This window comes from Chionomys nivalis, chromosome Y (assembly GCF_950005125.1).
Source record: "Chionomys nivalis chromosome Y, mChiNiv1.1, whole genome shotgun sequence".
In the NCBI taxonomy this organism is placed as follows: domain Eukaryota; kingdom Metazoa; phylum Chordata; class Mammalia; order Rodentia; family Cricetidae; genus Chionomys; species Chionomys nivalis.
Genome location: NC_080113.1, coordinates 7161001 through 7178738, shown reverse-complemented (window position 1 = coordinate 7178738; position 17738 = coordinate 7161001). Strand labels below are relative to the sequence as shown.

General features: G+C 42.4%; 1 protein-coding gene across 1 annotated transcript in view; it reads right to left on the bottom strand.

Moving 5' to 3' along the window:
- Positions 1 to 17738, bottom strand: part of LOC130868818 (phosphate-regulating neutral endopeptidase PHEX) — a 105594-nt gene that overhangs the window by 16431 nt on the left and 71425 nt on the right. The window contains exon 12 of the mRNA XM_057760840.1: positions 13169 to 13270. Coding sequence (XP_057616823.1) covers positions 13169 to 13270 — 102 coding nt within the window. The remainder of the gene's footprint in view (positions 1 to 13168; positions 13271 to 17738) is intronic.

Here is a 17738-nt window from a genome sequence, read left to right as displayed (position 1 = left end):
TCCTGAATCTCGATGGGGACAAACTTCCCATGTCCAGACAGAGCCAAAAGGGTCTAAACCAAGGGCCGAGAAAATCCTACACAACGGTTGGGTTTCACACCGCAGTCCATTAGGCTTCCCCGTGTCGCACACACAGGTTCCCCATCCGGGGTCCGCAGCCCCGACCACTTGGATTTGAGAAGATGGGGTTTTGTGAGCCTACGCCACCGCGGAAAGGGGTGATTGTGAGCCGAAGGCGTCTAGAGATCAAGGGGAGCAAGAAGAAGCTGATTCTCCTTCTCCGCTTAAAAGCAGAGCTTTCCAAAACAATTCAACTGTCGTAGATCCTCCCTCCCGTGAGGAAAGGCGGCTTCCCGTTGTCAAGGAGAAGGGAAACTCGCCATCTTCTGACACGAGAAGTTGATGCCAGGATGACAGCACGGAACGGAACGTCATACAGGACCTGGAGACAACCTAGACGCCCCTCGACCAAAAAATGAAAAAGGAAAATGTGGTCCATTTACACAATGGAGTACTACACAACAACAACAACAACAACAAAAAAGACATCTTAAATTTTGCAGGCAGATGGATGAATCTAAAAAACATCATATTAAATGAGGTAACCCAGACCCAGAAAGACAATTGTCACATGTACTCACTCATAGGTGGTTTTTAAACATAAAGCAAAGAAAATCAGCCTACAAATCACAATCCCAGAGAACCTAGACAACAACGAGGACCTTAAGAGAGACATACATGGATCTAATCTACATGGGACGTGGAAAGAGACAAGATCTCCTGAGTAAATTGGGAGCATCGGGACCTTGGGAGAGGGTTGAAGGGGAGGGGAGAGGCAGGGAAAGGAGAAGCATGTAGAGCTCAATAAAAATAAAATAAAATAAAGGGAACATATATATCCGCATCAAAAAACAAACACACACACAAACACACACACACACGGGGCAGGGGACGATCCAGCCTAAGACCTCGGGCATGGTCGGCAAATGCTGTACAACTGACCTGCACTTTCAGCCCTTTCTTTCTTATTCGTGACACACGAAAACTCCAAATTCTAATCATTTTTTCTGGACTACACTGCTTATCCATATTCTAATCCGCATGACAGTCAGTAGAATTCACAGATTCCCTCCATCAAATGCTAAACCCAAGAGGGTGGAGGAGGAAAAGTTTTTTCTCCCTGGCAGCAGCCCACTCTTCTGCATATGGCCTGTGGCCACTTGCAAGCTACAAAAGCAAGTTGCGTAGGTGTTGCAGGGACCGTATGGTCTACACGAGCTTCCAACACTTACTATTTGGCTCTTTACGGAAAAAGTTCTGCCAACCACTCTTCCATATGAAAGGTCACTAAATTTCCAAGACTTAGTAGCAAAGATAGCAATGTAAGATGTGAAATTTATTTTTTTCAGTGCTTCAATTATTTGATAATAATTATTTCAGTATTTATATAATTTACTATAATAATTATTATTCCTGATTTATTGAGGTAAACATTTAAAACAGAGACAATATATAAATATTAAGCAAAAACGGAGGAAAATGTCATGAAGAAACATCCATGCATTTGGAAAACAAACAATTAAAAAGCATCTTCAAATGTCAAGATCCAAAGAGCTCGGAAATGCACCTGCGATACCTAGGCCCTAATACCGAGCATAGCTCCAAGAAATTTAATCAGCTACTTTATCCCCCTCCAATCATTAAATTAACTATTTAAACAGGAGGCAAGTTGGAGATTAACTTCAATAGACACATCCCCTTCTCTCATCCGCAGCTCAGTGGAATGGAAATTGACTCCTGAACACAACGCATACACACACACGCACACACACACGCACTCACGCACACACACACACACACACACGCACGCACGCGTACACACACACACGCACTCACGCGTACACACACACACACGCACGCACGCGTACACACACACGCATACATACACACAAATAAAAATAGTAAAAACCTTTTAAACAGTCTTCCTGATAAGGCAGGGGAGAGCAAATGACATAATGTTGGTGAATTATTAAATTAGACAGGAAATTAAGGCAGAAGGATCTCAGTTTTGAGATCAGTACCTAAAGCAAGAGCCTGTCTCATAACATCGAAGCAAATAAGTATGAAATACCATGCAATTTTAAAAAAAAAAATAATATTTTCAAGATTATAATTAAATTACATTTTTAGAATTTTATTTAGTTATCTATTTGCTTATTTATTTACATATATATCTTTGGTTTTTTTTTTTTTTCAAGACAGGGTTTCTGTAAATTACATTTTTAGAATTTTATTTAGTTATCTATTTGCTTATTTATTTACATATCTATCTTTGGTTTTTTTTTTTTTTTTTCCGAGACAGGGTTTCTCTGTGGTTTTGGAGCCTGTCCTGGAACTAGCTCTTGTAGACCAGGCTGGCCTCGAACTCACAGAGATCCGCCTGCCTCTGCCTCCCGAGTGCTGGGATTAAAGGCGTGAGCGCCACCACCGCCACCAGGCGATAAAACTACATTTCCCCCCCTCGAAATTCTCCTAAGTACCTGCTTTCAAATTTATGACCTCGTGTGTGTGTGTGTGTGTGTGTGTGTGTGTGTACACTACTACACATAATATTCTTTTTTATTTTATTTTATTTCATCTTGCATTCACCACTGTCTCCCACATATGGAGGGCCGAGTTCAGGCCCAGATATTACGTACTCTCAAATGCACAGGTCGAACTCTTTAAAAATACAGGGATGAGTGCGTTTTCTTTAACTATGGGATCCCTGGTAGACCGACCGCACATCCCGGCCAGCGCAATACCTGACGAGCTGGGCAACTCGAACTGGGCTCCACGAGGGAAGAAGAGAAGGAGCGAAGGGGGAGAAGAAGGAAAAGGAGCAGGAGAAAGAAGGAAGAAGAAGCGATCTAGAGACTGAGTCAGCCGGGATGGGGGGCTGGAGGCTGTGATGAAGAGAGCAGCTGGGACGTTTGCAATTCGGCCCAGTTTCTGGACACCACCACTTAAATCCTAGAACGATACGGGGCCGACAATGAGCAATCAAAAAGTCAGGGCACAAACCGGCCTCAGAGTCGTTCCGACTAAGACGTCGAACAAGTTCTCCCTAGGTAACTTGGCAAAATCCATTTTAAGTCCTTCCAGGCAATGACCGTTCACTGAAAAATTAGCATGCAATCTAGTTTGAAAGCTAAAAAATCAGTCATGGTGGGGTAATAATATTCAATTTAATTATAAAGATTAATTCAACCCGACCTTCATTTGTTTGTGCATGGGTTTGCTCTTTCCGTTTTTCGCAGAGCACCCGAGATGCGAACGCCGTCGGGTAGAATTGCTGCACGGCGTCGGCAGCGTCTATGAGAGTCGCAGATCCCATCTCGAAGTAAAACTGACGGACAAAGTTGAATTTTAAAACCAAGATATTCCAGCAATGGGCTGGGACTCCACCCCTTCCTCTCCTTTTGCCCTACCAGGTCACCTCTACAGACTCTTCTTCGTTTCTGAGTTTTCAGTTCTTTTTTTTTAATTAGATTAAAATTAAAATCTAATTAATTTAATTAGATTAATTTGAAAACAATCCAAATTTCCACTCCCTCTCCTCCTCCCACCCCACCCCCATCTACTCCTAAAAGAGGATCCCAAAAAGTCAGTGCGTGCAACTCGTAGGGCCGTCATCGTCTACACACTCTTCTTCATCCCAGGGCGACATAGCATCTCTTTCTTCGTAATTCCATTCCATTCCATTCAAGTTCTCTCTTGCTGAGTGGCCACTTAAGATAAAAAAAAAAAAGCCTTGCAAGCTAGGAAATACTTTGTTTTTTTTTTAGTGAGTGACAATGGGTACAAAGTACACAATGTGAAGGAAAAGAATCGAATTTTCTCTAATACACAAGCGTCACTGTGTTCGTGATGTAAGGAGTTTCTAGAACCTGTACGACTCACCTAGGCAGCCTTCCAGGTACTAAAAATAATAAGAACTGTCCTGGCCCCTATCTCCAGATATTAATTTCCGTTGTCCTTGAATGTCCCCAAAGGTCCAGATTCTCCTGTATTTGAGTTTATCCACTCAACAGTATCTGTATAATTCATTTATGTGATGTATAGGAAGAACAGAGATGGTTTAATTAAGCTATATACTTAGGGAGTTCGTGACTGAGTGTTCGCACGTGGAGAGTGAGAAATGAAATTAAATAAAAGAATAGAGGGCGGTCATAAGAGAAGGATCTTGTGAAGACATCCGCAAAGAAATCCGAGAGCCAAAGAGAAATAATGGAAGTAACATTGTAAAAAAAAGAAATTAAATTAAAAAAATTAAAAAAGAAAAAAAAATTAAAAAAAAAATAAAATTAAAAAAAAAATAAAATTAAAAAAAAATTAAAACCCAGCCAGCGGCCCAGGACTCTTGCGTCACGGTCACTGTAGAGGGAACCGTAGCTGCCGGGTTCCTCAGGCCGCCCAGTGTCTAACGGTCTAAACGTCCGTCCTCGCGCCGACAGATCAGGGGCAGCTCCCAGCCCTCATCGCGGGAACTGCTCTCTGCGACAAGTCAACACCGTCACCGAAAACCATAACCAGTTAAGATTTGTTTTTTTGTTTTGTTTTTTTGTTTTTTTGAGACAGGGTTTCTCTGTGACTTTGGAGCCTGCCCTGGAACTAGCTCTTGTAGACCAGGCTGGCCTCCAACAGAATTATATATTTTTATTTTTTTTTTAATTTTATCTTTATTTATTTATTTATTTTTATTGTATTTTTATTTTTATTATATTTTTATTTTTATTTGCTTATCTTTTATTTTCGTTTATTTATTTATTTATTTATTTATTTATTTATTTATTGGGTTTTTTCCGAGACAGGGTTTCTCTGTGGCTTTGGAGCCTGTCCTGGAACTAGCTCTTGTAGACCAGGCTGGCCTCCAACAGAATTATATATTTTTATTTTTTTTTAATTTTATCTTTATTTATTTATTTATTTTTATTGTATTTTTATTATATTTTTATTTTTATTTGCTTATCTTTTATTTTCATTTATTTATTTATTTATTTATTTATTTATTGGGTTTTTTCCGAGACAGGGTTTTTCTGTGGCTTTGGTTCCTGTCCTGGAACTAGCTCTTGTAGACCAGGCTGGCCTCCAACAGAATTATATATTTTTATTTTTTTTTAATTTTATCTTTATTTATTTATTTATTTTTATTGTATTTTTATTATATTTTTATTTTTATTTGCTTATCTTTTATTTTCATTTATTTATTTATTTATTTATTTATTTATTTATTTATTGGGTTTTTTCCGAGACAGGGTTTTTCTGTGGCTTTGGTTCCTGTCCTGGAACTAGCTCTTGTAGACCAGGCTGGCCTCGAACTCACAGAGATCCACCTGCTTTCCAAGTGCTGGGAATTAAAGGCGTGCGCCACCACCACCGCCGCCCGGCAACCATAACCAGTTAAAATGCGGAGCTGTGGACCACAGTCCCCATCTACAAAACGTTCCCTGCACCTAAAGCTTAGGGAATTTTGTGGGAGAGAGGATGAGAAGACTAATAACCAGAGGATAGGTGTTTAGTGTTCTCACTAGAAAACGTAACGTGATGGGTTGCTGTATATGACAATTAACTGGATTGATTCTTTATATAACGTCTGCACAGATCAAGATCACATTATATCCCATAAATACACACATAGAATTATTTTTCGATTAGAAATAAACAAAACAGTTAAACAATTTTAGTGACATTCATCGAGCAACTGCCGAAGGGAGATGGTGAAGTTAGTTCACAGTTCTCTAATATAATTATAAAAACCTGGATATAAAGAGATGAAAAGATTGCAGACAGCCGCCGTCGTGGCCTTGTTCCACGTCAGGGATGTTCCACTTCCTTTCCGCATTTACGAATCCGTAACCAAAAGGCCAACTTTTTAAAATGAGGAATTAATCCATCCACAAATACTTTTTTTTTTTACAAGAAAAGGAACAGCATCCAGAGACAGCAGACAAGCCGACGGCGCGGCCCTTAGTCTCATCCTGGGCTACGAAGAAGGAACGAAATCTACATGGAAAACTCGAAATGTTTCTAATGAGTCTTTTTTCCCGTGAAATTAAAGCCCACACGCCGAAACTGATTCTTTTCAGTAAACCCAACCAAACTCAACATGTGTCTTTAAATCCTCACATCCTCAATTTGAATGCTGGCCAATAAAAGGAAAAAAAAAAAAGCTTTAAGGCATCAAATCTCCCCTACCCATGGGATGGATAAAATCAATAAAATTCTACAGAATTCTCAGAGAGTAGCCCTCTGCTTTGAACCTCTAAAATTACACCTAAAGCAGTTGTAGAATTTCTCAACCCTTTCCGAGCTCTACCGTCAACGAGTTCCCCAATCCGAAAAAATCACCAGCATACACTGAACACGAAACCCTTTCACGGCAACTATTAAACCGTTGGGACTTGCCTGTCTGACACGGCTAAAAAAATTTAAGTATTTATTATTTCGTGTTTCACCTTTTAACGTACCCTGGCTCTACATATCTCAACACCTCGGATTAACTCACTACCGTGTTGCACACCTGTGGGAACCGGAGGAAGGTGTCGGGGATCTTCCTCTCTTGTTCTGTGCAATGCCGGGGTCACGACAGACGCAGCCACGTCTGCAGTCAGACAGCTCTCACGTGCGTGCCCGAGATTCGAACTCAGGTCCTCGTGTATGCACAGGTTCTGGCAGCCAGTGAGCTGCTTCCCCCGCCCCTTATTTATAGTATTATTCATAGTATTTCTTAAGAGATGATACAGTTTTATGATTCTGTGTGCATGAGTATTTGCACGCCTAGTGCCCAAGGATGTGAGAAGCAGCTGTCAGAACCCCTGGCACAAGCGTTACAGACGGTTGTGAGCCGCCATGAGGGTGCTGAGAATCGACCCTGGCTCTTCCGCAAAAGCATCAAATGGGGGCTGGAGAGATGGCTCAGTGGTTAGAGCGCCGCCTGCTCTCCCAGAAGTCCTGAGTTCAAATCCCGGCAACCACATGCTGGTGGCTCACAGCCATCTGTAATGGGGTCTGGCGCCCTCTTCTGGCCTGCAGGCATACACACAGATAGAACATTGTATACATAATAAATAAATAAATATTTAAAAAAAAAGCATCAAATGCTCCTAACCTCTGAACCGCCTCTCCAGGGTCCTTATTTATATATATATTTTTTTTTACCATCATAATCCCATTTTATTATTTGTAACTTTGAGGAATGACAACACCCATTTCCCCACTTTTAGGCAACGTCTTGATACAAGCGGAGGCTCGAAGAGAGCGAGCACAGTGCAGAGACCCGCACACGGCAGCTACCGGCCATCACAGAGCCTAGGTCCGATTTCTAGCACCGATAAGGAACCGCGTGGTGGTGTACGCTTTTTTTATTTTTCCATTCTTAACAATCAATATTAAGAATGGAATACTGCAAAAAGAAAGAAGGACGATGCCACAATATGTGAGTTTTCAAAACCCACCTACTACGTGGGCCCATTGACACGATCGGGACTCTTTACAAAAAGGCGATTTACGCCACCTGTCAAACTGATTTACAACTTTCCTTCTTACTGGAGTTCTGTACTTCGAGTTAGAACAGAAGTTTCACCACCACCCTTGAAAAAAAAATAAACGTGTTGCTCATTACCAAAGAATTTATCAAGACTCTGATTTTAAAATTGATTTAATAGAAGTTAAATATTAAGGAGGATATCTTGTCACGACAGGAAACAAAAATCGTAGTCTAAAACATTTGGAGTCACGTCAAAATTCCCTAAAGGAAGAATCATAAGTTGTCTCAGATGAAACAACGTAAACTTCAAACAGCACTGTAACAAATTTGAATCTATCAGATGCATTTTTAAAAATCCTTGCGTTTAGGGAATTTGGACTGCTCTTCAGTATCGAGAGGGAGGGGGAATGGAGTGGGGGGAGGAGAAGAGGAGTGGGGATGGGGGAGGGGAGTGGGGGGAGGGGGCAATATGTGGGAGGAGGGGAGGGAAATGGGAAACGGGGAGCAGGTGGAAATTTTAATTAAAAAAGAATAAAAATAAATAAATAAGTAAAAAAAAAAAACCCTTGCGTTTATAATGATGCTGGGGGCGGCGCTCTGATGCCTGTGAAGGTTTCCCGGGCAAAACCTGTGAAAATCAGTAACGGGAAAGAGAGCTCCATGCAGCTTTTCCTGTAGAAACTGTATAAGTGATTAACAAAGGAAAATAAAGAAAACCTTAGAGGAATAACCTCGCTCGTGACTGCAGATTGGTGGAATTTGAAAACCGCGCACCGACAAGCTTAGCAGAGTCTCGTGTCCAGCTCTAGGGTGGCTAAGACAGAAAACCACAGCGGCCTCAATTCGTCAGTTCCAGGTTCCATGAAAGACAGATTTAAAAAGCATTAACACGGCAAACTACGGAGGAAAGTGCCCAGCAGTGACCTCTGGCCTCCACATGCAGAGATGCAATCAATACAATCAATCAATCAATCAATCAATCAATCAATCAACCAATCAACCAATCAATCAACCAATCAATCAATCAATCAACCAATCAATCAATCAACCAATCAACCAATCAATCAACCAATCAATCAATCAATCAACCAATCAATCAATCAACCAATCAACCAATCAATCAACCAATCAATCAACCAATCAATCAACCAATCAATCAACCAATCAATCAACCAATCAATCAACCAATCAATCAACCAATCAATCAATCAATCAACCAATCAATCAACCAATCAATCAACCAATCAATCAATCAATCAACCAATCAATCAACCAATCAATCAACCAATCAATCAATCAGTGTGATGTATTTATGTCTATCCTAGAGATCTTGTTTAAAATAGTAACAGTAAACAAAGATCCGATCAATTTAAAGTCTCCCTGTCCAAAAAAAAAAAAAACGAACTTCGATCTGACCAAAACTCACCGTTTACCTCCAGTTCATAGGAAATCCAAAGCACAGAAGAACAAACCAAGACTGTTAAAGATTCTGCTAGGCGAGCTAATTTCTTTAGTAAGTAAATTAATTTCACTTGTAAAGGCGAGGATAGGCAGCGCTCTTAATATTTTAAAAGATAAACCTGTTGGTTACGTAACATGGACCGTGGATACTGATTTGCACCCATGGTTTAAAAACCGATCAAACATTTTTACGATAATTACAAAAACTTGCAAGCAGACAAGATACTAACTAACGAGAAATGACTGCTAATACAATCCATACAAAAGCAGAATTGTAGCTGATTGTCAAACTTCTGCAGCTGTTGAAACCGCCGTAAAAATGTTTTGAAATATTCTATTAAAGTACAGTAAATATTAAAATATAGTAGAGATGATGTCTGTGTCATCACGGAGAGACTTAAAAGTTTACGACCATAACACAGACGAGGGCCGGGTCTACTGACGTTAGAGTGGCAAAGTATCGCTAACGGCTGAGCCTCGGAGACAAGGCCATAAGAGTCTTCGATGAACACTGTTCTGTAATATATCTATTTATTTTTTATTTTTTTATTAATTAATTTATTTATTTATTAAAGATTTCTGCCTCCTCCCCGCCACCGCCTCCCATTCCCCTCCCCCTCCCCCAATCACGTCTTCCTCCTCCCTCCTGTGTAACATATTTAAATACTCATCAAAATATCATGTGACCCGAGCAATGTGGAGGCAGAGGAAAAAGGATCAAGAATTCCAAGGGCAGCTTCGGCTACATAGCAAGTTCGAGTCTAGCCTTCTCTACAAACAAGAAAAGGAAAATTAATTCTAAAATTAAAGCAATGTGCAAAACCTGCTTATTATCGCATGAGAGTAGATACTCAACTGTCATCCACGTCAGAGAATTTTGACTCGCATTTGCAAATACTAACAGAATATGTATTTCCACATGGTACTCTTTGGTAAAAATTATGTCATAATAGGAAATATATAACATAAATGTTAAAAGAGAAAAAAATTAGCCAGATTTACACATACAACCTTGCTCAAGAATGTATCTTTTAAAGTCTACATATAAAGGAGAAATCAAAGGAATATATCAAGAAGCCAGCGGCTATTGTTTGGGTAATGACAAAGCGATGATTTTTCTTTCTTGTTTTGTTCTTCACTTTCAGTATTTTTTATAAGAATACGTTTTCATAAAAATATAATAAATATGAAGATATGGAAATTATTTTAAAAGATAGAGCTATAAACAAAACAACCAAATAGGTTTTATTAAGAATAAAACGTGAAATTCTGTGAGAAGGGATTTTTTTCTAATGCCAAGGATAGGAGCAACAGAGCTTAACGTCCGTTCCTGTGGGATTGTTTTTTAAAGGCCCAGGCCATAATTCCAACTTCAGTGTCCTTAATATAATTTGTGTGCAAAACAAAGGCGGCCGTAATGTCCCCGTCGCACTGGATGCGTGGGACTCTGTATAAAATTATTGTGCTCTGCCTTGAACTTGAGCTTTCAAAAATAAAAAGTGTTGAGTTTTCCAACAATCGGCTGATGCCCAGCGTCGCTTTACAGCCGTTGAACCAGGTTTCCTGGGGCGGGGCTGGATCTCAGGGACAAGAGGTTAAAGGATGGGGGGCTCGGGGGGGGGTGGCTCAGCGGTTAGAGCACCGCCTGCTCTCCCAGAGGTCCTGAGTTCAAATCCCGGCCACCACATGGTGGCTCACAGCCGTCTGTGACGGGGTCTGGCGCCCTCTTCTGGCCAGCAGGTGTATAATAAATAAATAAATATTTAAAAAAAAAAGAAGAAGATGAGGGGTGCGGTGAGCTCAGGGGACTCTGAGGCTTCTGAAGTTTGGGGGACCCTCCTCCCCTTGTCCCCCGGGTGCCTCCTGTGAGGGGCACAGCACTCGGGAGGCCCCCGGGCCCCGACCTCCTCGTGTGCACGGATGTGTATCCGTGTCCGTGTGCGTGTGTGCTGTAAGGAGGAGTCCGATCCATGCTGCACGCCATCTTCTGGGGGTGATTAGAACTCAGAGCCGCATGGAAATGGGGTTTGGGGTGCTTTCGTGGGCGAGGGTGGCGACGAATGGAGGCCAACGGAAAAAAAATCATAAATTTACTTAAAATATTATGAGAGAGAGAGAGAGGTCATTGTATGTTTCTCAACTGAAAACTGTTGTATCAATGGCTGCACATACCTAGGTCATTTAACCTCTCTTTAAAAAAATATTTATTTATTACGTACACAATGGTCTATCTGCGTCCATGCCTGCACCGCAAAAGAGGGCGCCAGACCCCGTCACAGACGGCTGTGAGCCACCGTGTGGTTGCCGGGATTTGAACTCAGGACCTCTGGGAGAGCAGGCGGTGCTCTAACCACTGAGCCCTAGGTGCCCCCTTCAGCACCGTGGGCTCAGAGGGGAGAAACCGGGCCCCCAACAGGGTCCGTGCGGATTGCACGCTGCGCCAGCCCCAACGCCTGAGGCCGGCAGAGTCTGCCCGTGACAGGATGACAAGGTTAGACCCCAGGTGCAGAGAGGACACCCTCGGGGCACGGCCTCGGGTACGGGATGACAAGGTTAGACCCCAGGTGCAGAGAGGACACCCTCGGGGCACGGCCTCGGGTACGGGATGACAAGGTTAGACCCCAGGTGCAGAGAGGACACGGAAACAGTTGAGAGGTGCTGCTGCAGGGTTGCGCTCGGGAACAAGCCCGAGCCGGTCGCTCCTCAGAGCTGACTCCGAACCGGCCAGGGAGGCCAAAGGCAGCCTGGGTCCCTTGCGGCCTCCGAACCGTGGCCCAGTGACCTCGAGGGCCTCCCCCTCTGCTCTGCACAAGGCGAAGCCTCCAGAGGACACCCAAAGCGCTCAGTTACCACAGGCTGCCCACTCAGAGGCTATCTCAACCTGAAACCCAGACACCCAAACCGCTCAGTTAGCACAGGCTGCCCACTCAGAGGCTATCTCAACCTGAAACCCAGCAGGCCTCCGTGTCCTCTGCGGGAAAACAAAAAGAGACTCTGAATTTGAAAGAGATGGAGGAGGGAGAAGAGAAGAGGGAAAATGATGCATCTCGAAAAATAAAAGGGAAAAATTAAAGAGCATGTGCGTGCCGGGCACACAGCATCCTAAATAAAGAGTACTTGTTTCCCAATATATTAAATTTCCCCTAGAAATCAACACAGTGAGATTCAAAAGACAAAAGTAGCCCTTCAAGGAAGCAGAGGCTATGCAAGGATTGCTCCATATCAGAAAGACCAAGCCCAGAGATGGGCAGAGATTTCCATCTAAGAAATCTCAAAGAATTGTGAGGCCGAGCCTCTTCTTTCCTGTTGACGGTCACAAAGGCAATCACGTCGAGGGAAGCAGAAGGAAAGCGGGGCTGAGGGATGCGGCGAGAAAAATACATTATTCAAGTGACGCAAAAATTCAAATTACGAAAAGAAAAATCTACGTTTTCTGGGGGACATCCTCGGACAACACCCTGTTTCTCGTCTCGCCTCGCTGGGACTTCTCTGCACCTCGAGATGCAGGATCTGCTCGGGGAAGCCCGTGAGCTCCGGGAGAGCAGTCGCCTTTGGTGTCCGTGCCTGGGGTTCCGGGCAGGCTGAACTCAGCTCAAAGAAAGCAGATTTTCAAAGAACAAAAGAAAGAAAACCTTCAGAAGAGAAAAAGCGACGGTTACGGCTGAAATAAAATAAAAGACTGGCGAGAGACCCAGAGGGCCATGGAATTTATTTCAAAGACTCATCGACCCATTGCTCAGAGGACCGAGCTGCGAGTCGGCAATGAGTGCCCTGAAGTGATGTTAATTTCTGTTTCTGAAACGACAGCGTGGTCGGTGCCAAAAGTTCCATCCGCCGCACGTTCCTGCCTCCTCCGGCCTAGAACAGCTTTGACAGGGCGTGGGGAGAGAGAGAAAAATAAAGAAATTTCGTTTCGCAGCCTCCCCGCTGCAAAGCGGCGTCCGTGGCCTTTGAAAACACAGGCGGCGAACGCACAAGTCGGGTCTCCTTATTTTCTGTTACCGCCCGGTGATGGAATCGATGTGTGTTCATCCGAAAGAACACACCTGCGTCTGCGGTTATTTGGAGCCAACAACTCAGTCAATAAAAAAAAAGTCAGCGGCACAGTCAACGTCCAGCATGAAAATCCGTTAAACAGAAAGTCGGGGTTTTTTTTCTTCCATCAGAGGAAATCCTTACCTTTTCTTGGGCTTTCCTTTTTGTTCCCGCGTCCATCCACTCGTTTTCCTTCTCCAGCATGTCCATGAAGGCCCAGCGAACGCCCTCGACCAACTCTTCCATCTACGAGAAAATACCCCCCCAAAAAAAAGAAAAAAAAAAAGCAACGTCAAAGCCAGAAACTTCAGACCAGGCTTCCTCAACCTGGATCAAGTTGCAGAAAATAAATAAATAAAAATACTTCCGGGTTCAAAACCGGGAGGTGGGGGGGGGGCTTTAATTTCATAAGAGTTGGGGAATGAGCTCAGGGGTAAAGTGAGTGACGAACAAGTGCAAAGCCCTGGGTTCTAATCCCAATGCCACAGACGCACACACACACACACACACACACGCACACACACACGCACGCACATACGCAGACACATGCATGCACACGCACACACACGCACACACACACACGCACGCACACGCACGCACGCACACGCACACACACGCACGCACGCACACGCGCACACGCGCACGCACGCACACACGCACACACGCACATACGCACACACGCACATGCACACACACGCACATACGCACACACACGCACACGCACGCACACGCACACACACTCACACACACGCACACACACGCACACACACGCACGCACACGCACGCACACGCACGCACACGCACGCACACGCACACGCACGCACACGCACACACACACAGAGTTTATCAGACCCCAAGGGCGTGAGTGAGCAACAACTGAAGGAGCTGCTGTTCAGAGAGACTCACGCCGGCGTCGGATCTCTGGATCGTATTTGTTGTTGAGATTACGGACCAATAAATGAATTGTTAATTTTTTCCCTAAACACCCTCTGTATTTTATAAGGCGCCGTCAGCACAAAAACTCACTTTAAAAGAATTCCTCTCTGTGTGTTCAATAAGTTTCCGCTGTGTTTTCGGTTCAGTAACAGTGGTAAGAGAACAAGCGCTGTAAATCAGCGGGCTGGGTTCCGCCGTGTGTAAATGAGAACAAACAGCAGATGGGAAACGGGGAGCCTCACCGCTGTTTCTTCCCAACTTAGGGGAAAAAACACCCAAAAAAAGAGAAAGCTCCCGTTGGGATGCAGGCATGACAAGAACATGAAATGACGGGAGAACAAAGACCTCTCCAAAATCATGGAGTCGTGGATCTCAACTTTGATGATCGTACCGGGATCTTGGGGGAGCTTTGAAAGTCCCGAGAAAAAGGGATTTAGAAGAAAAAAAAAGAAGGAATGGGTGGATTTTGGAGCCCAGGCATCAGAATAACCCGCGAGCGTTTTGGGAAATTACCTATTTTTATTATTTTTATTTTTTTTATTTTTATTTTTTTTTGAGAAAATTGACTTAAAATTTTAATTAATGGTCACAATATATTAAGAAAGCCATGAAGTGCCATATCAACACTTTTGAACTTCTTTTTATGAACTTCTTTTCATCTAGATTTTTGCTTACACGTTCACACATCAAACAGTTGCTCATATTCTTCTTTCATTTATGAATACCAGCTACTCCTAAGAAACAAACTTTTATTTGAGACAGGATTGTATTTACTTTGAGGAACACACACCAGGCATTTTGAACAATTTCCTTCGATGTGAAGTTGTCCAGTATTTTTATGGAATCACAGCTGAGCTTTCTGCTTATGAATTACCTGTTTTTATACACAAGAGAGCTAGACGTCCAAGAACCAAATCCCTACAGGTAGTGAAGGCCAGAGCCAGGCCTGGACCACGGAGCCTCGATGACCGATGTGCGTGCGGGGCTTCTGGAAGCCCCAAGGATTTTTCCGCCAGACCCCATCACAGACGGCTGTGAGCCACCACGTGGATGCCGGGATTTGAACTCAGGACCTCTGGGAGAGCAGGCGGTGCTCTAACCACTGAGCCACTGCTCTCTCTCCGCCCGTCTCCTTCGCTCCTCTCTCTCCCCTTCATAGATTGATTCCATGATGTTTTCTGTGAAAAGGCACTGAACCCCCCTAACCGATTTCCAGAACAAGGGAAATATTTTTTTCAAATGACCGACGTCATTGATTCATTAGGCTATGAATATTTACATAAATGAGTTTGAATTAGCTTCTGATTAAAAATATAATAATGGCCTCGAGATAAGTGAAGAATGAATGTTCTACAATGGACGTGGAACAAATGGTTGAGTCAGAAAGGAAAAAGTCTAAGCACAGAAACCAACGCGAATAAGATGATGCTTTTAGCACGCGGGAAGCGGGAAGATAAGTCACAGAGCACTTTCGGTTTTTACAACTCGCACACTAACATCGTGTGTTTATCGAGAGTCAAAAAGCAAAACGCAGCATACGAGAATTAACTAAAATATCACCGCGGTAAAATGTCTCACATTCAGGTTGAGGGCCCTGCAGGTAAAGCAACTTCTGAAAAGCATCGCTCTGTTCCAGGTTTTCTGAATTTACACGGAAAGCACAGGCTTGTAATAGGAACAAAATGAGTATATGTGACGCATGATTGTTTCGTCATTTATATTTATCTCCTAACAAAATATAGGGATGTTGAGACTATAGATATGTAATATATTATATATATGTAATATAGATACCCTGAAAATTAAATTTTCCATAACTTTTATGACTTTATATCTCACATATGATTTTACATGGTTATTTTATATCTCATTTTTATACCAAATACTGAGCCGATGCTCAGTAAAGACAAATTCATCACTTCATGCTTTTCAAACTCTCCGCTGGAAGTTTCAACTAGAGAAACAAAGTCAGAGCTAGAAGTAGAAGGCATACAAACAGGAAAGGAAGAAATAAAAGTATCTCTGTTTGTAGATTATATGTTCCTATATACGGACAAACCTGAAACTTCGTAAAACGACTCATAAAATGATAAATTCAGTAACATGACAAGATATAAAATAAATGCACCAAACAACTAGCACATTATATCCCAACAAAATCGACGAGGAAGAACTTGTAAAGGCAAACCCATTAACAATAGCTGAGAATTAAAATACGTAGGGCTGGATTAGCACAGGAAGCAAAGGAGCAGTGCAGTGAAAAGGAGGGGAGCTAAAAATTGGAAATACCTCCCATTTTCATGAGAGGAATAATTAACACCGTCAAAATGTCAATGTTACTCAAAATGATCTATGGGTTCAAAGCAATTCCTGGGGGGGAATACCAACAAAAGTTTTTTACAGAACTAGAAGAAAGCCATCCTGAAATTGTTGCAGAAGCACAGAAGACCCCAAATAGCCCAAATAATCTTAGGGAAAAAAAAAAGAGCAAAGCCGAAGGCATCACGGTGTCCAGTTTTGAGACTTTACTACGAGGCATAAGCAAAACAGCACGGAATTGGCACGAAAACAGACGCTCGAGCCAGCGGAACAGAACACGGATGCCCGGAATAAACCCGTGCGTCTGCAGCCAACTGATGCTCCACAAAAGGCCAAAAACACACTTTTCCTCATCAATAAAGGATCCTGGGAAACGTGGGTATTCACATGTGTGATACTGAACTAGATCCCCGTCTCTCACCTGGTACTGAAATGAACTCAAAGTAGATCTGAGAAACAGAGGAAACAGAAGGAAACAGAAAAAGAAAAAAACAACGGTCCTAAACAGTGGTGTAGATTGGGAAATGCTTTCAGTACGATCCCAAGAGAACAAGAAACAAAAACAAAAAAACCAGGATTGGAATTCACCGTACTGGAAAGCCTCTGCACCACAAAGGAAACAAAATGAAGAACCAACCTAGTAAATAGAAGAAAATATGTGTGAGCGAGCCATCTGATGGAGTATTAATATCCTAACCACACAGAGTACAAAGAAGAACTAGAAAGACAAATCCTAAGGAATTTAATTTTAAAATGGGCAAATAATCTGAATAGATATGTCTCAAAAGAAGAAATATAAGTGGTCAAACAGTATGTGAAAGAAAAATGCAGGGTTCTTAGCCATTAGGGAGGTGGAACTCAAAGCCACAGTATCATCTCATCCCTTTTTAAATAAAGCCAGTCTTTGAAACAGACCTATTCAAACCGAGTGATTCAAAACTGCATCCATCAACGAATAACAAATCCATCTTTTACATTCCTGGGAAGGTTCACAGCAAATGTCTCTGAAACGGCTGTAGCCGACAACCGAATGCAAACCTCACTAAAAAATCAGGTAGTTTGGTGAGCTAGCCTAGTCTACTCTTAAATTAGTGGTATCAACATTACATTTGAAAAAATGACAAAAAATGGTGCATATGTGTGTGTGTTCATACACTTGTGTGTATTTTGTATGCATATATGTGTGTATAGAAATGTATATATACATACTATATATTTGTGCATATATCTATCCATACCGCTGACATAGAATAGAGTTAGATTACTCTACTTGATTAATGAAAGAGAAGAACGGACATCATTATTAATGTTTGTAGTTAACTAAAAATGGGTTACATTCTCAGGAAAGGGCACCTGTCATTTTAGCAGAAACATAGACATTAAGTGAATTCATAAATATTACATATTCACTGATTCATTAGGCTATGAATATTTATATAAATGAGTTTGGATTAGCTTC